At 33.6% G+C, this 21,540-nt stretch overlaps 1 protein-coding gene across 7 annotated transcripts in view; it reads right to left on the bottom strand.

The window, feature by feature from the left end:
* Positions 1-21,540, bottom strand: part of ROCK2 (Rho associated coiled-coil containing protein kinase 2) — a 133,133-nt gene that overhangs the window by 30,217 nt on the left and 81,376 nt on the right. For all 7 annotated transcript variants that reach the window (XM_040224900.1, XM_040224901.1, XM_040224902.1 and 4 more), the window contains exons 7-20: positions 19,012-19,150; positions 16,863-16,954; positions 15,835-15,994; positions 14,276-14,336; positions 13,628-13,639; positions 9,538-9,617; positions 9,330-9,378; positions 8,626-8,761; positions 8,440-8,531; positions 7,974-8,220; positions 7,475-7,581; positions 4,283-4,442; positions 2,368-2,528; positions 1,825-2,009 (exon numbers count right to left, since the gene is read on the bottom strand). In XM_040224900.1, the coding sequence (XP_040080834.1) occupies positions 1,825-2,009; positions 2,368-2,528; positions 4,283-4,442; positions 7,475-7,581; positions 7,974-8,220; positions 8,440-8,531; positions 8,626-8,761; positions 9,330-9,378; positions 9,538-9,617; positions 13,628-13,639; positions 14,276-14,336; positions 15,835-15,994; positions 16,863-16,954; positions 19,012-19,150 (1,681 nt within the window). The remainder of the gene's footprint in view (positions 1-1,824; positions 2,010-2,367; positions 2,529-4,282; positions 4,443-7,474; positions 7,582-7,973; positions 8,221-8,439; positions 8,532-8,625; positions 8,762-9,329; positions 9,379-9,537; positions 9,618-13,627; positions 13,640-14,275; positions 14,337-15,834; positions 15,995-16,862; positions 16,955-19,011; positions 19,151-21,540) is intronic.

Here is a 21,540-nt window from a genome sequence, read left to right as displayed (position 1 = left end):
AGAGAGATTAATTGATTTAATCACACCACTTCAATTTCAATTTAATATTATTTAGAGAACTTTCATCCTTATTTTAATTTAATATAATCTGATCACTTTGTTTACTCACTGGTCCTTCAATAGGAAATTATCACCAGATGTCACTTCACTGTGTTAATTCTGTATTTTATTATTAATCAGTGTATTATTTTAAAAAGTATGATTCTTATTTCTCTGAGCCAAAGATGTGAAAGATGCTAATAACATATGAAAGAGCGAGTTTTAAAAATTTTAAATCATACTAGCTAGGCTCACGTGCAGCAAACTCCAGTGTAATATTAATATCATGATCTTTTTGAAGAGCTACTGTTCATTATATGTAACTTTTAAAACCCAACACTTATTAGGTATTTAATAAAAGCTATTTTTCAGAAAGTAATTATATAACATGCACATGGTTACAGTTAGATAGTAGACTAGCACAGAAAAAAATTATGAAATGTCAGTCTCCTTATCCATAACCATCCACATGACAATCCTATTTCCCTAGAAGAAATCACTTTGTTTCATTTCCTTTTATTATTATTTTGTGGTTCCCACCACATCTCAGCTTATTCCTTGACATACGTTTTAATTATTTACCAATTCCCTGCTGCCATATGTGAGAATTTAGCTCTTACCACCCCTAACCTCTCCCCAACCCCTAACACAGTTGTATCACTGGTCTAAGTGACATTATCAAGCCTCCATTCATTTCCTATTGCATCAACCACAAACCACAACCTCCCCAGCTGGAGATAAGAACTGCAACAATTCCATTCTCTTTTATTTTTGAGATTTCGTAAGAACATGTCTAAATGTGAGTCTTCTCAAGTATCTTTGCTGGTCTTTTCGCTATAAAGACTTCTTTTCCAGCTATGAGAAATTCTTTTCTATTACTTCTTTAGTAACTTCCTTCCCTAAGATTCTCTGGAATTCCTTGTCTGGTGCTAGAGCTCTTAGAATAAGCTGGTGTGTGTCTTAGCTTTTCTCTCATATATTCTATGTCATTTCTTCTTGTTCTATATTTTGTGAAATTAAAAAAAATTTTTCTTCAAACTTTTCTAATAAATTTACATTGGCAATAATTTTTAACCTTCAAGAGCTCCTTCCTATTCTGTCTTTCCTTTTTATGTCAGGTTCATGTTTAATGGAAGTGGTATTTCCTAGAATCTTTGATCAGTACTAATCATACTACTAATGACTAAATGGGGCAATTTTTAACAGTATGTTTACTATATACTTTAAAGTATTTTAACAATGTTTTCTAAGTAAATTAAATATAGCACTAGAGAAAGTGTGTTGCTCAGTCATGTCTGACTCTTTGTGACCCCCATAGATTGTAGCCCACCAGGCTCCTCTGTCCATAGAATTCTCTAGGCAAGAATACTGGACTGGGTTGCCATTTCCTACTCTAGGGGACCTTTCTGACTCAGAGATATAGCATAAGAGTATATCCTAAAAAATGATTTAAAAATTTATATGGTGTTTGCTTAACAGTCAAACAGTCCTCAGGAGGAATCTTAAGAGCGTGGAGTGCAAACCCTAGACCTTTTCTTCTCCAACACAAACAATATACCATTGTATCATAATGTGGCAGGAGTAAAAATTGTTGGGGAAGCAAATAAAATCTTTTTGAATGACAACAGTGGCACTCAACACATCATTTAAACAGAAAGAAGAGAAAAATGTGTTCAAGAAAACAAAGGAGTCAGAAGAAAATTCCCAGATAAGTAAAAATTAAGATAATTTACATGGAGATAGCTCTGCATATTAGTAAGTCTTTGTCTCAAACAATTAACTTACTTTCGAAGTTCAGCATTCTGTTTTTCCAAGCTCATTTTCATTTCTAGGAGATGATTATTCTCTTGCTTTAACTGCTTTTCTGACATTTTTAGTGTGTTAACTTGCTGTGTTTGCATCTTCAAGTCATTTTGTGTAAGGCAGCGCTTCTGAGTTTCCTGTTCTATTTTTAATGTCAAGTTTCTAACCTAAAAAACAGTGTTATTGGTATGTAAGCAAATTATTTTGATTTTTCCATCAATGAAGCTGGCAGTAAATATAATGACATAAAACAGACTTTTCCCCCTTAAACAGTTAATTCATCTCATAGTATTTTTTTGGATTTTCCATAATAATATATTTTTTAAATAAAATATAGTCTTCAAAGAAATTTTAATTATGATTAATTTAGTATATCACCCAAATCTGGTACAATTTTTAAAGTACAGAATATTATTTTACAAGAAAAAATTTTTAATTGTAAAACCATCATTGAACCTCTACAAATAAACCTAGTTTATTATTAATTAATTAAATAGGTCATTATACAGTAAGCTGTACACTTACATCCTCATTTAGCACATCTTTCTGTTTGAGGAGTTCATTTATTTTCTGCTGTGACTGTTTGAGGTCACAGTCTAATATAGAGCATCTTTTCTCAGCCTCCAGCAACAAGTTTTCTACTTTCTGTTTTAAAGTTCTTTCCTCCAAGAGCTTTTTCTCCATTTCTATTGTCACAAAAATAGACATAATCATGAACCAAACAAAAAAAGGCGTATTAAATACATGACACAGTGCTAATAAAAATTGCAATAAATGATGTTGCCTCAAAAATTTTTTTAATTTCCAATTTAACATTTTCATTACTCCTCTTAACACAACTGAAATATTAACAATTTCATGCTTAAAAATTAAGTGTTATATTTGCAGGGTGTAAAAATCTACCACACTCTGTAATATTATATTCATTTTAAGGAAAGCAAAATAATTCTGCTTTTATCACTTAATGCAAAGTTATATTAGGTAAAATTTAAACGTTATGAACTTTCAGTTTTCAATGAATTAGCTTCAAAAGTGTAGAAAAATGAAACATTTTTTATATATTACTAAAAACAGCTAGCATTTCTAGGCACTTTTCATGTATCAATGCACCTGTTTTTCACAACCAAATATAGGAACTGTCCCTTTACAGGAAACTAGGCATAAAAGGGTAAGTAACTAGACAAGATCACATAGCTAGTAATTCACTGGTAAGCCATACTCTTACTCAAAGGAAGCAATGACATGCAGTAGAAAGACCAAAGGTTTTATACCATATTTGAGTACCATCTACAAAATTTAAGTTGTGTGCAATCATGCAAAATATGAAAGTCATCTGTATGTTAGAGTCGTAAAAAGAAATTTGAAAAAAAGACAGTTGTTACTACGCTAAATTGGTTCATCTTCAACAGTTCTGAGAACAACTTATAAACAAATGTACTCATTTAAAAAACTAATCACTGGAATGTGGGTCTAGAGAACAGAAAGAGGCATGAGTGAACTCACTGAGATGAGGAAAATATAGATTCTCTATCTTGTCTTGGGTGGTAATTACATGTGTGTTACAAATGTGAAAAATGTTTGCATTTATAGCACCTAAATTATGATCTCAAAAGAAATGCAACTCTTGTCTTCTCCCACTAACTTTCTTCTTACTAGGTATTTCTAAATATAGCACTCATTTCATCTTTTATCATCTTAAATCAATGTCTTAAACTAACCTGCTTTTGACCAAAAAAAACTCTCCAATTTTAACTACACTCAATAATTAAAAGGCTGTTTTTTTGCGAAGTTATTAATAAATGTTATGGCTTAATATGAAATGAAATTTCTGTTTAAGAGTTTTACAAATCTTTGACAAGAATACTTTATTGATTTCTTTTGGAACTTCAAATCCATCATATATAAACAGTCAGTTTGGAAAACAAGATATAACCTAAAAGACAATTCCAAGATAACAGGCTTGGTTTGTGGAAAAGTCAACTTTGTTATCTTACCCTACACTTATTAGCTTTGTGTGGCTCTGACCAAATATAGCTAGTATCTTCATCATGCCAGATTTCAAAATACTCAATCAACTTATACAAACTTTAGGAAAGAATTTTGTAACATGAGCTGGTGAAATGTCAAACTAATTATAAAAAGAGCATATCCCCTGAATCTAGAACTACACACTCTATATGCCTGCCACTATTGATACCACTGAAATATTCACTTCTCTCTGATCTAAAAATGTGGTTGAGCAATTTTGCATTTGAGCCTTACTATCCTAGAAATGGTCATGGCCTTAAAGAAAAAAAAAAAATATATATATATATATACACGTAAATATATATATGTAAAGCTTTCCTAATAGTTTTTAAAAATATTTTCCAAAATCAGAATTGAATACAGAATCAATTCTGTAAAATATTGCTGAAAATCCTCTTATGAAAATGCATACCTTTCATGGCTTCTGATTTGGCTTCTTCAATGGATTCATAAATTTTGTTTTTATCTGCAAGCCGTGCTTTTGTAGCCTTATGTTCAGTTTCTTCTTGTTCTAAACTTTGCTGTATAACTTTTAGTTGGTATGTCATATCTATTTCCATGTTGTTCTTTTCCTATTAAAGATTTAAACGGCAGCCATCAACCAAGCAGACTGGCTCACAATTTCAAAAATTTCTTTACAGGTTTACTAACAATGTTTAACATGTTCCCTCCAATCTTCAGACTTCTTGTAAAAGTACCCTATGTGCTATTCCACCTGTTTGCTTCCCAATGTACTTATCTCCCGTATCTCCACTACTGTTTCAAGATCTTCACTGTGATTACTTGAACTCAATAAAGTGATGAATGTATGATACCTCAATTATCAAATTCAACACCCCTTTCAATCATTTTTCATTTGAACTCACTGTTGCCCTTGAAACTATTTCCTTGATATACTTGACCTCATTTGCCTTTCCTACCCTTCTCCTACCATTTTCTGCTGTGTGTGAAGTTTTCTCCCAGCCACCTCTTAAATATTGGGTGTTCTCTGTAGGTAGCATTCTTTAGCCATAATGCTTTTCCTCCTCTGTATTATTTCTCAAACTTTTAAACCATAATGCTTTTCCTCCTCTGTATTATTTCTCAAACTTTTAAACCATACCTATTACTTTGCCGACTAAGGTCCGTCTAGTCAAGGCTATGGTTTTTTCTGTGGTCATGTATGGATGTCAAGAGTTGGACTGTGAAGAAGGCTGAGCGCCGAAGAATTGATGCTTTTGAACTGTGGTGTTGGAGAAGATTCTTGAGAGTCCCTTGGACTGCAAGGAGATCCAACCAGTCCATTCTGAAGGAGATCAACCCTGGGATTTCTTTGGAAGGAATGATGCTAAAGCTGAAACTCCAGTATTTTGGCCACCTCATGCGAAGAGTTGACTCATTGGAAAAGACTGATGCTGGGAGGGATTGGGGGCAGGAGGAGAAGGGGATGACCGAGGATGAGATGGCTGGATGGCATCACCGACTCGATGGACGTGAGTCTGAGTGAACTCCAGGAGTTGGTGATGGAAAGGGAGGCCTGGCGTGCTGCAATTCATGGGGGTCACAAAGAGTCGGACACGACAGAGCGACTGAACTGAACTGAACATTTTCCTTTGCTAGATCTTTGGGCGGGGCGGGGGGAAACAAAACTCAGGATCCTCTACTACTCATCTTTATTTTCCACATGGAAAACATGTTTTAAGTTGAGAACCATTAATAGAAATTAATTTTCTATATATCCTCAAAAGATTTTCTAATTCTTTGTTTCCTATAGTTTATATCATAAATACAGACCTTTTTTTTCAATAAGGAAAATAATTTTTTTCAAACTACACAATCTATCAACAAAGTAGTTTACTCTGCTTTGAAAAACCATAGGTCTAAGCAATCTCCTTCCAGATGGGTTCTTTCATTTGCACAGTTTGAGCTACTTCAATATCAATGATGATCAAATATTTCTAGCTGCTACTACCATAGCTTCTCTGTAGACAACCTAATTTGGTTGTCTCACCAGCACCTCAAGACTAAAATGGATTTATCATTGTCTCCTCTATTTCTCCTTTATTCTTTATTAATTAAAGGCACCACTATAGATTTTTGTCACAAACTAGGAACTCAAAACTCACTCTTAAATACTATTCACATGCTACATTTCATCAATTACTAAGTGTTCCCAAATACTCCTCCTTCAAATATTTCTCAGATTCCTATTTTCCATCCTTTGAACTACTGTACTAGTTAAGTCTCCATTATCTGAGTTACTTTATCTGAAAAAGCCTCTGATTAATCTACCTACCTATTAATCTTCCTCAAACCTAGTTTTCACATGGTACATAATAACATATCTTAAATGAATCACTAATAAAATCACCCAACTTAAAAGCCCTTCAGTAGTTAGTCCATTTCTTAGAGCAACTAAGTTTCTTAATAGAGTATTCAACATTTTGCATGGCCAATTTTAGCCTGATGTCTGTTTTTGTAAAATTTCATTAGATCATAGCCATGCCCATTCCCTTTACTGAAGTAGAGACCATATGGCCTGCAAATTTTAAAATATTCACTGTCTTTCCCTTAAAAGATTAAAATTTCTTGACCTTTACTCTTTATTTCTAAACTATGACTTTTTTATTTTCTATCCTCTGTGCCTTCCCTCATGATGTCCTCCCCAGATCATAATGCACCTTTACTTTGTCGACCAACGCTGCCTTGTCAGATTAGGGATTCATTCTGTGTACCCAAGATACCCTGCCCATACCTCTATCATTCTACTTCAGTCAGTTCAGTTCAGTCGCTCAGTCGTGTCCGACTCTTTGCGACCCCATGAATCACAGCACACCAGGCCTCCCTGTCCATCACCAACTCCTGGAATTCACTCAGACTCATGTCCATCAAGTCGGTGATGCCATCCAGCCATCTCATCCTCTTTCATCCCCTTCTCCTCCTGCCCCCAATCCCTCCCAGCATCAGAGTCTTTTCCAATGAGTCAACTCTTCACATCAGATGGCCAAAGTATTGGAGTTTCAGCTTCAGCATCAGTCCTTCCAATGAATACCCAGGACTGATCTCCTTTAGAATGGACTGGTTGCATCTCCTTGCAGTCCACCACACTGCATTAGAATTATCTGTGTACTTTACTTTAGAAATTACCTACTAGATGTGAGGTTGTTAAGGGCAAGAACTGCATCCTGATATTTCTACCACATACGATACACTAAATACTTAAATGAATGAAAACAAAATATTATCTACATAGAGCTTATAAATTATCCCTGGTTATAGCACTTTTTGGTAAACTTCTACATGAAAAATCATGATAACTTTACACCATTTTGAAAATATAATGTACATAATAATTTGAGTTTTCCTGGGATATCTAGGGAGAAGCATCGTTATAACACACCCTAGGAGAGTCCTCCCTTCATAAGCAACTGACATGCTAAGGGCTGCTTGTGTGGTGTTATGGTAAGCCTTAAAGTATATATCCTCAATGTACGTAACAATATAAGAAAGTACATGAGTGCTGGAAATATCTCAGTTACTAATTTTCCTTATTTTAGAATAAGTTTTTCAACTCAAAACTCTACAGCCATCTTCTTACACAAATATAAAACTTAACATGTTTTACCTTTTCCAAATCAGTAAATCTCTCCTGTAGTTGTCTCTTCTCCAGCTCTACTTTTGCTAATAAGATTTTACCATTCTTGACATCTTCTTCTAGGCAAGATATTCTACCTAAAATTGCAACATTTTAAAAAACAATAAATTCATATATAATACAAATTAAATTTAGAGTAAAAAATTCAGAATTCACCTCATACCTTAAAACTGTTATTTATGAGCAGAAATTTTATAATTGTTGGTATAGTGCTTCAGAGTTAATTCAACTGGAATCCAATCTACTGCTTTCAGAAGTGGCTTGTTACTTAAAATACTTCATACGATTTGAAAGTAAATCCTTCATTCATATAATTTTATAACTGTATCTAACACCCTAACTTTATAGAACCTCAGAGTAGTATATCCATACACCTACTACTCCAGCACATTATCCACTATCTAAGGTTATCTCTAAATCACAGATCTTTAAGATGAACTTAAGTGCAATCTCCACTTTACTTTAATACCTTGTAAATCATTAATAATCTCTGATCCATGGGTTCGGTCCCTCCTTTCAGATTCTAGAACTGACTGAAGATTGATAAATTCCTTTTCAAGTTTTAACTTGGCGGTCTCCAGCAGGCAATTTTTGTCTTGTAGATCTCTATTGTTAGATTCCAGTTGCTGAATCTGTTTTGAACTTTCTGCCTGTGTTTTCCTTAACCGGGCTGCAGTATCAGATTCTGTTCGCAGCAAAGCATTGGTTTCATCCAGCTGTTATTCCATTCAAAACCAAACAAAAAACAAACAAATAAACACAGCTATATATGATGAAAATAATTTATTACCCCATTGTAAACTATTTAAAATAAGCAAAACTCTAAAAATATCTTTTTAATGATTTCCCTTTTGTAACACTACCATTTAAAAGAAATGCTAACAGTCATAAATAAATTCAAAATCCTTATTGTAAATAAATTGGGATCAACCTACTTGTCTCTGGAGTTGATTCACTTTCTCAGTGGATATCTGAGAGTTCTGATTTCTTTTTTTCAAATCTTCAAGCTGATCTTTTAAACTGTTAACTATGATAAAAAGCATTTAAGTAGTAAGCTTCAACACAACACACACATACAAACTTTTATTCTTAGTAAGTATTTAGTATTCTAAACTACAAACCATCATTCTCCAAATTTCGCTTTTTGTCTGCTTCATGTTCAGCTTTCCGCTGATATTCTGCATTTTTGTGCTGAAGAAGTGCTTTTTCTCTTTCTAATTGTCTTAATGTTGATTCCACATTTTTCCTTAAGGTAATCTGAAATAATGCTTGAAGTTATTATCAAAGGAAATTATGTATAAAAATCAAATGAAAATAAAATATACTTCAGTTACATCAAACAGAAGAGACCTTTAAAAAAGCTAATAACTAACAAAAGCCATTTTGTTAAAATTACAAATGGTTTCCATATTTTAAAAATAGCATATCATTCTTAAATAATCAAGAACATAAGTATTTTGTTTACTATTGTAAGCCAAAATTTCTGTAACATTTCATCACCCTTGAACACCTTTACTTAATATAAATACAGGTCTGAATAATAAAAAAATTGTCAATTTCTATTTTTAAGCCATGTCATTAATATGACTGAAATTATTTTTCCTTGAAATATCTACACATACTAAATTAATTCATCTACACATAACAAAATGAAGCCTATTATCACGGTTTACTCTATAGTCTCAGTCCTCATCTATGCTACAACATATATTTTACTATATAACAAGATTTGTATTAATATGGTACTGCGTGAACTCTATAGGTAAGTCAGGCATCAAAACTTTTTATGAACAAAAATGTAAATAAAAGCATAGAGAAACTTTACCTCTTCTTCTAACTCCTTTGCCACTTTCTCTAAGCGAGTATTAACAGATCTGAAGAATTTCAAAGGCAACAGTAAATAAAATAATTCTTACAATAAAGACATTTACCATAAATTGTAAAATAATCATAGAATTACTTTGTAGCTCTTTTTAGTAAAATGTTTAAATTTACATTTTAAAATATAACATTTAATAATCCACAGAACATACTTGCACTTCTGTTCTAGTTCCTCTTTGGCTTGAATCTCAGTGCTAAGGTGTTCTTCTAATGTGTACAGTTTTTTCTGAATCTGTCAGAAAATTAAAAACTATAATTATAAAGTGTGATCACATTTAAAAGGCAAGAGGCTTAAAGAAAACAATGATCATTTTCTTCTGCTTTCTTTTGACTTTAATATAGGTACAGCATTTGTACCTTCTTAATGTTGATTTTTACTGACAGAAAAAATCCTCCATCTCTTGCTTTATATCACAGCATATGTGTATATATGAACACATTATGTAAACATAAGAATGAGAAGCTCCAATCTTCGCAGAATTCTTCTATCATAGCAAGTTTCTTATTCATTATAAATAAATTTTTAAAAAATTGATATCCTCCACTTTTCTTTTGTAGATTTATATGAAAATATTGTTACCATTTGTGCTAAAGAGATACAGATAAAAGGTCTACATCTGAAACAAATATTTGGAATATTTGACTGAATATGCTCAAAAATATATTACTTCTCTTAGAAATAAGAATAAAATTTCTTTCAATTTTCCCAAAGAAAGCATGCAGATAGCCAACAGATCTAAGAAAATACGTTCAACATCATTAATTATTAGGGAAATGAATGAAAATCACAATGAAGTATCACCTTACACCTGTTAGAAGGGCTATCATCAAAAAGACAAAAATATCAAATACTGGAGAGCATGTAGAGAAAAGGGAACCTTCATGCACTGTTGATGGGAATGTAAACTGGTGAGGCCAGTACGGAAAACAATACAAAGATTCTTCAAAAGTTAAGGACAGAATTACCATATAATCCAGCTATTCCACGTATGGGTTTTTATCTGAAGAATATGAAAACACTAATTCAAAAAGATATATGCACCCAAGATATAGAAACAACCTAAGTATCCACTGGAAGATAAGTGGATGAATAAGATGTGCTATATATATATAGACTGGGAACAACTCAGCCATTTAAAAAATAGGGCGGGGGGAGTGAAATCTAGCTATTTGCAACATGGATGAAACTTGAGGGTATTAGAATGCAAGTCAGAAAGTGAAAGACAAAAATCATATGGTATCACTCATATGGAAACAAACTGAAAAAAGGGAAAAAATAAACAAAACAAAAACAAACTCAAAAGACAGAACAGACTGGTCATTACCAAAGGAAAGGAGGCTGGGGTAGATGAAATGAGTGAATGGGGTCAAGTGTGTGGTGATGGTTGATTATTACACTATTAATGATCACTTTGCAATGAGCACAGAAGTAAAATCATCATGTTGTATACTTGAAACATATAATGTTACATATCAATTTCAAAATGTTACATATCAGTATCAAAAGTGAAAGGCAAAGGAGAAAAGGAAAGATATATCCATCTGAATGTAGACTTCCAAAGAAGAGCAAGGAGAGACAAGAAAGCCTTCCTAAGTGATCAATGCAAACAAACAGAGGAAAACAACAGAATGGGAAAGACGAGATCTCTTCAAGAAAAGTAGAGATTCCAAGGGAACATTTCATGCAAAGATGGGCACAATAAAGGACAGAAATGGTACAGACTTAAGAGAAGCAGAAGAGATTAAGAAGAGGCGGCAAGAATACTCAGAAGAACTGTACAAAAAAGATCTTCATGACCCAGATAACCATGATGGTGTGATCATTCACCTAGAGCCAGACAGACATCCTGGAATGTGAAGTCAAGTGGGCCTTAAGAAGCATCACTACAAACAAAGCTAGTGGAGGTGATGGAATTTCAGTTAGGCTATTTCAAACCCTAAAAGATGATGCTGTGAAAGCACTGCACTCAATACGTCAGCAAATTTGGGAAATTCAGCAGTGGCCACAGGACTGGAAAAGGTCCGTTTTCATTCCAATCCCAAAGAAAGGCAATACCAAAGAAGGTTCAAACTACTGCACACTGCACTCATCTCACACGCTAGCAAAGTAATGCTCAAAATTCTCCAAGCCAGGCTTGAACAGTACATGAACCAGGAACTTCCAGATGTTCAAGCTGGATTTAAAAAAGGCAGAGGAACCAGAGATCAAATTGCCAACATCTGTTGGATCACCGAAAAAGCAAGAGAGTTCCAGGAAAATATCTACTTCTGCTTTATTGACTTCGCCAAAGCCTTTGACTGTGTGGATCAGTCAGTTTGTTTGTAGAAAAGTCTTAAAGAGATGGGAATACCAGACCACCTGACCTGCCTCCTGAGAAATCTGTATGCAGGTCAAGAAGCAATAGTTAGGACTGGACTTGGAACAATGGACTGGTTCCAAATAGGGAAAGAAGTATGTCAAGGCTGTATACTGTCACTCTGCTTATTTTACTTATATACAGAGTATACCATGTGAAATGCCAGGCTGGATGAAGCACAAGCTGGAATCAAGATTTCCAAGAGAAATATCATTAACCTCAGATATGCAGATGATATCATCCTAATGGCAGAAAGTGAAAAGAAACTAAAGAGCTTCTTGATGAAAGTGAAAGAGAAGAGTGAAAAAGTTGGCTTAAAACTCAACATTCAAAAAACTAAGATCATGGCATCCGGTCCCATCACTTCATGGCAGATATTGGGGAAACAGTGACAGACTTAATTTTCTTGGGCTCCAAAATCACTGCAGATGGTGACTGTAGCTATGAAATTAAAAGATGCTTGCTCCTTGGAAGAAAAGCTATGACCACCCTAGACAGCATAGTAAAAAGCAGAGACATTACTTTGCCAACAAAGGTTAGTGTAGTCAAAGCTATGGTTTTTCCAGTAGTCATGTATGGATGTGAGAGTTGGACTATAAAGAAAGCTAAGTGCCGAAGAATTGATGTTTTTGAACTGTGGTGTTGGAGAAGAAAGACTCTTGAGAGTCCCTTGGACTGCAAGGAGATCCAACCAGTCCATCCTAAAGGAGATCAGTCCTGGGTGTTCATTGGAAGGACTGATGCTGAAGCTCAAACTCCAATCCTTTGGCCACCTGATGCGAAGAGCTAACTCATTGGAAAAGACCCTGATGCTGGGAAAGACTGAAGGCAGGAGGAGAAGGGGATGACAGAGGATGAGATGGCATCACCAACTTGATGGACATGAGTTTGAGCAAGCTCCAGGAGTTGGTACTGGACAGGGAAGCCTGGTATGCTTCGGTTCATGGGGTCACAAAGAGTCGGACACGACTGTGCGACTGAACTGATCAATTTTACCTCAAAAAAAGGCGCGCACACACACACACAACCTCTTTATAATTTCCTATACTGTGCCAGGCACAATACTGTGAAGTTTTATCATCAATAACTCTTTTGAATTAATGATGGCTAAGTAATTACAAGTCATCTTGCCATTCTTTAAATCTTCTTATAGGCCAAATTTATCAGTCTTTAAAAAAACTAAAATTATAGAAAGTACTAAATAATCTATTGGGGAGCATTACTGCCTTTCTAAAGGGTTTAACTTTTTGAGTTACTTATGTATTTTAGGTATAATGGTATGCACTTTACATTTATTGTGTCATTAATCCTAACAAAAGCCATAAAAAGATGGGTAGTAGTACATTTTTTCAATAAAAAAAACAGAAATCCAAAAAAGGTGAACAATTGGGCCAAGACAGCCAGCTAATAAGTGGCAGTGCCCTCAAAGACCTATTAGATTCCATGGACAATGTTTTTTCCACTATTTTTTCTAGTGATTAGGTTCTCCATGATTTCTTAAATATTTCATGTATCTTAAGAAAAACTGTATATTTCCCTAGTAAGGAAATATAGGCCAATGAATTCATCAAATTCAACAGCTTTTGGCTGTTACTACATTGGTATAACTTGATCACATGTTGATTAGTTATCACATGTTAATAAAAAATTCTTGCTGCTAGTTACACATCCTTAACAAACAAAACCAAGAAAAGTACATAATATATATTTTGAACAACAGATCCATAGGAGCAATAATGAAAAGAATACTTGGCAGAAAAAAGGTTGGGAACTTCTCTCTTGGGTAGGTGTAGTACTCCAAATACTAGGTAGAATATGGTTATATCAAAACATCGCTAGAGTGATGAGATTTTCCTGTTTTTCAACATATTTGACATCAACATACCTCTTGACTCTCCTATTTAAAACAAAACAAAAACAAAAAATTAAAATGCTTGCTATGCTTTGTTAAATTCCTAAAACACAAATTATATCAAAATTACTCAATTTTTTAGTTTTTATAAGTTTTGAAGAGAAAAATATTTAGCATCCTCATTTATGTGTCTACATGATTTAGCTTTGTATGGAGGTCACAAAATACTGTAACATCTTGATAAAATTATCCTTTATATCAATTCATTGCTAAATACTCAAAATTTAAATCCATCCACTATTTCTGTATTCTTATAGCTTACTATCTATACTCATATATAGTGCTAAGATTACAAAATTTTCTAACTGGTAGGAAATACAGCTGTTTATAAACATATTCTATCACTTCTGTAATGAAACTAAGCCTAAAGTCATGTAACTCATCTTTTTACTAGCCACTGGATCTCATACCATAATACTCATCAAATAAATGAATCACTTCAGTGTTATACTGAACTGGATTGCAACAAGGAATGCCATCTAAAAGTAACATCAAAAAAATAAATAAATAAAAATAAATTTAATAAATAAAAGTAACATCAAGTGAACTTTTAAAATACATGGATATTACTAAAGTATTTGAACATGGAATTAAAATAGAGTAGTAAAAATTTACACATACTTCATTCTTCCTTGATTGTATTGAGTCATTTTCTTTACAAGATGGAGAGTCACTTAGTAACCTAGAAGGAAAGGCAGGAAATTCTTTTGCATGCCATTTTAACTCATTTTCTGATATCAAGTTATCCTCAGAATTAAATTCTCTTTTCACTTTCAACATATTTTAAGTGAAGTACTATTTCCCCCTCTTGACGTTTATACCATTTTCAATAAGTAAAAATGCTATTTCTTGCTTCTCACTCTTAAGCCAATGTTTTAGTCTTTAACACTGTTGAGACTGGAGTCACTAAACAGAACCATATTTTTCCCCCTCTTCACCTCATTTTGAGTTCCTATTTTATTCTTCTTTTCTAGAAATATTCTGAAAGGAGACATCTCTGCTCTTTTTCAAATACAACATCTCTGATCTCCTGGTCTTAATACATAAATCATCATTTCTATTTAACTGTCAGTTTCTCTCTTAACTGGGCTGTTCCTTGCTGTGTATGAACATGCCTGGATTTCTCCTGTACTGATGTCTTCACTTTTGTCAGCATTACAGCAGTTTTCAGAACCTTATCTTTAACAGGATAAACAACTCATCTTGGTTTGCACTGATTTTCCTAATTTTAGCATGAAAGTCCAATAGCACATCCTTGGAAACCTCTCGGTCCCGGGCAAACCGTAACAGTTGATCACCCCAACCGTTACAAACATGGAAGTATCAAAAATTTCTCAAACGTCTTTAACACCTCATTTAACTACTTAACAGTTTTCAGCAGCTCTTCACTTCCTGTCAAAGTAAAAAGTCCCTTAGCACAATACACAACAATCATCTGTTCCATTATGCTTCTCTCACACTCTAACTCCAGTCTATTTTCTAATCTTATACCCAACACTCGTTCCAGTTGAGCAATATTTATTGAATGATCTTATGCCAGGCTCTGCACTAGATGAAGGTATTACCGGCAAGAAAATAACAGTTCCATTAAATTCTCCAAATGGTTATAATACAGCGATATATACCATGTTTGAAACCTACTGGACTATATTGCTCTGCTCCCAGTGTATGCTTAAATTCCAAAGTTTTGCTTCCACTATTCATCTCCCCACCACATTCACCTAACCTCCCTACATCTCAGCTACTCAAAACCCTTTTTCATCTTTAGACTTGGTTAAAATGCTATCTCTTTCTTGAGGTCTTACCTGAATTCCCCCTACACTAGCCCCAAAGAGATCTGGCTTTTATTTTTCTTCTGAAATTAGAAGAATTATGATTCTCAGATCTTCTTGGTACCTTTCTTAAGGCTCATATCACATTCTACCCTTCATTATGACTATATAATTCTCCTATGTCCCTTAATAGTTGACAGACTCCCTCAAAAGCAGGTGTTTGGTCTTCAAACAACAACACTGCCTTACATTCATTTGTAAATGAATATTATATATAATATTCTTTGAAAAAAATCTCGGTTTGAAACAAATTAACACTTTATCTTCTATAATTCAGAGTCCTGAAGTAAGACAACTCTTTACAGCTAGATGTTGAAACAATAAAAATATAACAAACAAATCACATACAAATTTTCTCTATAGTAGGTAAATCCTATAAAAGGTAGCTGATTTCCCACAAAAGCCTTAGGAATTGGGAAGGTTTCTACATCTCCTTTATCATCTTCAATGTCATCAAAATTGCTGCTGTCTATGTCACTGCTGAGTTCAGGTACCACAGGAGCTGCAGCTATTAAAAGAAAAGAAACACATTGTTTAATGATAATATATATGATTTAAAAAGACAGAAACCACCCCTGTTCTGTTTATATTAGTTATTATAGATTATTAATGTTATATTGATATTAGCACACTACATAAATATTAAATACATTATATATTGATATTTGATTAGCAAACAATACTATATTGTCACGATTTACTATAGAAAATTTCAGTGACAGATTTACTATTTTATCATTTCAAAGAACTGAAATTCTGTGTTTTATCATTATATTAGATTGGTTTTAAACATAGATGAATTAATCTATGCAAGGCAGTATGATATTATTCTAGGTCTTAAACTTCCAAACAGCAATAACTTGCACATACATTCTTTAGTTTTCAGAAGTTTTCTACTACATCTTTAAGAAGAAATATTTCTTACTCTTAAAATGAATTAATGTAAACATACATTAATTCATTTTAAATGAACTACTATGCTTACCCTAGTAGTTTAAATGAACTACTATGCTTACCCTAGTCTTCACGAGAGTACTCTCTATAAGCAACTAATTATTGATTTAGTAATTCAAACATATGAATTAAAGAATTATATTTCCCCAATTCTGAACATTATTGAGATCCATAAAACTTAGCTTGGCAAATTAAGAAACCTATAATGTTTATCATAAAAGCACTGGGAAATAAAGACATACTAGTTTGCTAAGATACTGAAATAAGATTTAGTTACACAGCTTCAAAATGAACTGAAATACAAGCTCTCAATTTAAAAATTACTATTAAGAGTAGCAGACATGCTTTTTAAGTCAGAAGAGGATTCAATTTATGAGATTTAAAATGTGATGAAATGAAAATATTTAAATTTATTGACTTACTCTCTCTTATGTTATCCCAATTCCATTGATCATTCTTAAAGAAAGGATGTTGTTTGATTTCTTCTACTCCATTTCTTCCAAGGCGTACCTCCCTAAATAATGCAGTTAAACATTCTATTATAAAGAGTAAGATTATAAAAATACAAAAATACTCTTATCTCAATGAAGTTTAGAAATGAGTTTTAAAAAATTGAAAAGCTTCAGCTTAAATACTGCTCAAAAATAAGCAATCTAATTTTACAGCATGTGATCTCTCTAAATAATGAAAGTCATGGAAAAGAAATTATGTTTCTACTTGCACTTTGCGTCAAATGAAAGTACAGGAGGTTTTCAATTAAAAAAGTCACTGGCCTGTGCCAAAATCATATGACCAATTTTAGGGCATAAAATGAATGGAGATCTAACTTCTGGCACAGAAGAATTTTTTTAAAACCTCTATAATAAAAATGTTATTTAAAAAATCCTCCCCCCTTCTTAAAAAGAACTCACATATTGTGCTTGAAGCTATCCATATTCACTCTGGATATATTAAATATAAGTTAAATATAAATATGTATTGCATTTATATTAAAACTGTCAATCTGAATACAAGAGAAATGTTGCTAATAATTTCATTCTTTGACTTTTTGAGTATTCAGTGAAGACTATGTGGAAATAATAAGCAATTATGCCCCTGGAGCTAAGTTTAACAAAAACAAGAAAACCTGTAAAGTTTATAGAAGGAAGTACTCCTAGCCACACTGATGGCATTAAATTCTTTTCAAACTATCTTTTCTCCACCTACAATCATTCTTTAGATTGCAACTACCACCAACCATAAATCACTAAGGCTAGTCTTTCATGAACGGTACTCCTTTCATTAACACATGTTATATATCCTGTTTTATATTTTACCTTTCAGCACAAATTATAATCATTCCTATCAACTCCACCTAGTCCTCAAAGCAAACATTACATAATATTTATTTTGAGTTTATCACCATGAATTGTTCATTAATTATGTAATTAATGAAGTTTTACTTTACAAATGATTGATAAATGAAAAAGATTAAAATAATGAGGAAAAACATAATTTTCCACTTTGTATGGAAAAATAAATAATTCATAGTACTTAGTTTGACAAAAATGAGGGAAACAATTCTTAATAATGGAAATATACCCCATGTGACATTTCTGGGGGTCAAATTTGCAACTCAAGTAGGTCAATTTTAAAATGTATAGCCCAGAAATCCATCTTTAAGATTTCATCCTACAAAAAGTATTCAAAGAGAAATGTATGAGAATGGTCACTATAGTACTGCTTGTAACAGCAACTGGCAAACAAACAATAAGGCGTGCTCAGGAAGACAGTATCACAGAGCAAGAAATGTCCTCAGTTATCACCTAAATCTGATCCCATCGTATTTAGAATGAGTAAAATTATTTCCCCAGAAAGTAAAATAATTTCCCTAAAATCATAAAGCTAGTGAGTTAAGTCTGGTCCAAGGTGGAAGCACCAACGTGTATGCGCTGGCCCTTTGACAGGATGACTCCTATCACAAACGTAAAGTGGGAAAGCAGAAAAGACTAGACAGGGCAAGGGAGACACTTCAAGGAGCTTTCCAGGCTTCTCTTTTTTTAAGGCAGGTTTCACAATAATGTTCATCTATTTTAAGAAATATAGAATTTTCAGGATGGACTTGCTCATATTCAAATGCAAATTAAAAGGGGCTGGGAAGGAGGCACTGCAAAGTCAAACACAGTTTTTAAGATTATTAACTTTTGAGTATTTATCTGCACAAAATGTTCTTCTCTCAAATGTTGTACAGTCAAGAGCAATGTGGCTCAATCATTTTGAAGGATAAAATGTGAAAAATACAGAACTTTCTTTTCTCTCAGATGCATTATTTTACCAAGTTTTCTTTTTAGATATGAGGGTTAAGATCAGAGTTGGATTATCATCAGGCTGCACATACAAAATGACAACGGTAACCCAATTCCAGGCTAAGCAGTAGGAAAAGGCTAAACCAGAATTAAGTGCAAGTTGGATAAAAAGACTGATTTTATATGTGTATATATAACAGTTTGGTAAGCTTTCACTTCTACAAATCTAAAAGCTAAAAGGATTCTCTACAAAGAAATCTCTATAAAGAAACTTAATGTATATTACCTATCTGTTAAGAAGGCACAGATGAGATTCTTCGCATGTTTAGAAATTTCTGCATCTTCAGGGAAACATAGTGAGTTTTTATGATCCATAATTTTGCTGTACGTTCCTACAAGTGAATCTGCATAAAATGGAGTATCCCCTAAAGTACCAAGAAAGAAGACACAGAGTGTAACAGAGAATGCAAATTAAACATTTTTTACCTAATATTTAAATACGTTTAGATTTATCACATGCATGTAAGAAGGAAATGTCTATGGGACAGGAATCTCAGTCAAAACAAACATGCACACACCAAGAATATATTTGAATTTTAACTATACCAATAAGCCAATAACTTTTAAGATCAAAATAAAATCAATACTAACTGTACAATGTGTTGGGTAATACATAATGAGAAATAAATCAATTTGCTGGATAATTTAAAAGATTACTAAGTACAATCAGATCAGTTAGAGCCTTTTAATGCTTCAGCTAAATCAAACCTTTTGTTATACAATACAGCAGTCACCAACCACAAGTGGCACTTTAAATTAATTAAAATGAAATAAAATTTAAAAATTCATTTCCCTAGTCACATTAGCCGTATTTCAAAAGCCCAACATGGCAGGTCCCCACCATACTAAATGGTGCAGACATAAGCCACTTTCATCACATAGCCTGGACAATGCAGCTCTAAGAGTCAGATCAGCCTCATTATTTTACATACAAGGAAGCCAGGCCCAGATAGATGACATGTGATTTGCCTACGAGGACACACAGCTAGAGCTGAAAACGACAGAATCAGTCTCCAAATACAGTGTTCCTGTCAACTGATGACTGTGATAAAGAGGCACTGAAACGAGTGTAAAGACTTTCAAAAAAGTTCATAGCATCATTTTGGCCAGTACTGAAAGTCTAAGAGTTAAAGGCCCTGCCAGTGGGCTTCAAATCACCTTAGTACAAACCAGACTTTCCCAAATCAGTAAAAAAGAAGTGCTCAGATAGTTTTTGTTTTCCAAGGGTAGTAGAGGAGAGTTTTGAATTCAAGATTTTTCTCGTGTGATTTTTCACTGCAGTAGACTCTTTGAAGTGAAGTCTAGTGCCAACGAACCTGATGAGCGAGCACCAGAGTATGCTCAGAACACTGCAAATCAGTGCCACTCAAACTCATTGAGCTTTCAGAGCTGAAAATGGTAGTAGGTGTATAAATGGTCTCTTCAAATAACCCAGGTGATTTCCCCCAAAGTATATTATTTTTTAAAACTCTGGAGAGTCTAGGCAAATGATGGAATATATTCCACTTTCAAAATCCTACAAGACGCACCTAATAAACCATCAGACAGGGCCCAGACATGGGGAGAATAGACAGCTAGCTAAGAGAATAGTGTGTACAATGAGGGCCACTGCAATGACAAAGGCCCAGAACAAAGCAAGTCACAGTAGGACATGAGACTTAGCACAGCAAGGTCAACAGTACATGTACACACATGGTCATCAAGAGAAGGCATTTTAACTACAAAAAGTTCTAGGACCAAGGGTTACCTAATTTTGTACTGAGTTTTTTTTTTTTTTAAAGCAATAGCCATATTCAATCATTATACAGATTTTATAGATTTCCACTACCAATTTCTTTCAGAGTCACAGAAAAGAAATTCTCCAAGTTCTAACATTAATTCACTCTAAATTCTTATGTTATTTGCCTTAACACATTTGCCTCATAAAGTAGATTTTGCTACATCTTCCCTGGGCTGCCCTCATAGCTCAGTTGGTAAAGAATCAGCCTGCAATGCAGGAGACACCGGTTCGATTCCTGGGTTGCCAAGATCTGCTGGAGAAGGGACAGGCTACCCGGTTTCCCTTGTGGTTCAGCTGGTAAAGAATCCACCTGCAATGAGGGAGACCTGGGTTTGATCCCTGAGTTGGGAAGATCCCCTGGGGAAGGGAAAAGGTACCCACTCCATTATTCTGGCTTGGAGAATTCTATGGACTGTATAGTCCATCGAGTCTCACAGAGTTGGACACGGCTGAGCAACTTTCACTTTCACCCCTCACCCTAAAGTCATTGGTTTCCTTGACCAGAAAATATTTTTGTGACTCTAGTACTTAGGAAGAAGAAATTTTAAAAATGAAATCTATGGTGTAAAGAAAAGTTTTGAAATACCTGAGCATTTCAAATTTTGATGTGGCCAAATTAAAAAAATTATTTAACTTGTCTCTGAGTTTTCTGAGATGGAAACACTATTATAAAATATATTCATCTTGATAGTCAAATGGTCAATAACCATATTTGACTGGAATTACAAACCAAATATATATACAAGTAGCAAATATAAGAAACAGTTTACAAAAACTAATTACAGAATTACATAAACTGAATATTTTCAGTTCCTTATTTACAACAAAATACTACTGATTAAGAAAATATTAGAATGAAGGCCCACTGCAGCTGTAAATTTGCTTCTTGTTCTAGTATTTTCTTAATCAAAAAGGTCTATGGAAAGAGTATTTCCTAGCAGTAAACTTTCAATTCCTTTCATATTCTACTCAATT

This window comes from Oryx dammah, unplaced genomic scaffold (genome assembly GCF_014754425.2).
Source record: "Oryx dammah isolate SB20612 unplaced genomic scaffold, SCBI_Odam_1.1 HiC_scaffold_25, whole genome shotgun sequence".
In the NCBI taxonomy this organism is placed as follows: domain Eukaryota; kingdom Metazoa; phylum Chordata; class Mammalia; order Artiodactyla; family Bovidae; genus Oryx; species Oryx dammah.
The sequence above is the reverse complement of the archived record's forward strand: the minus strand, read 5'-3'. Positions and strand labels throughout refer to the sequence as shown.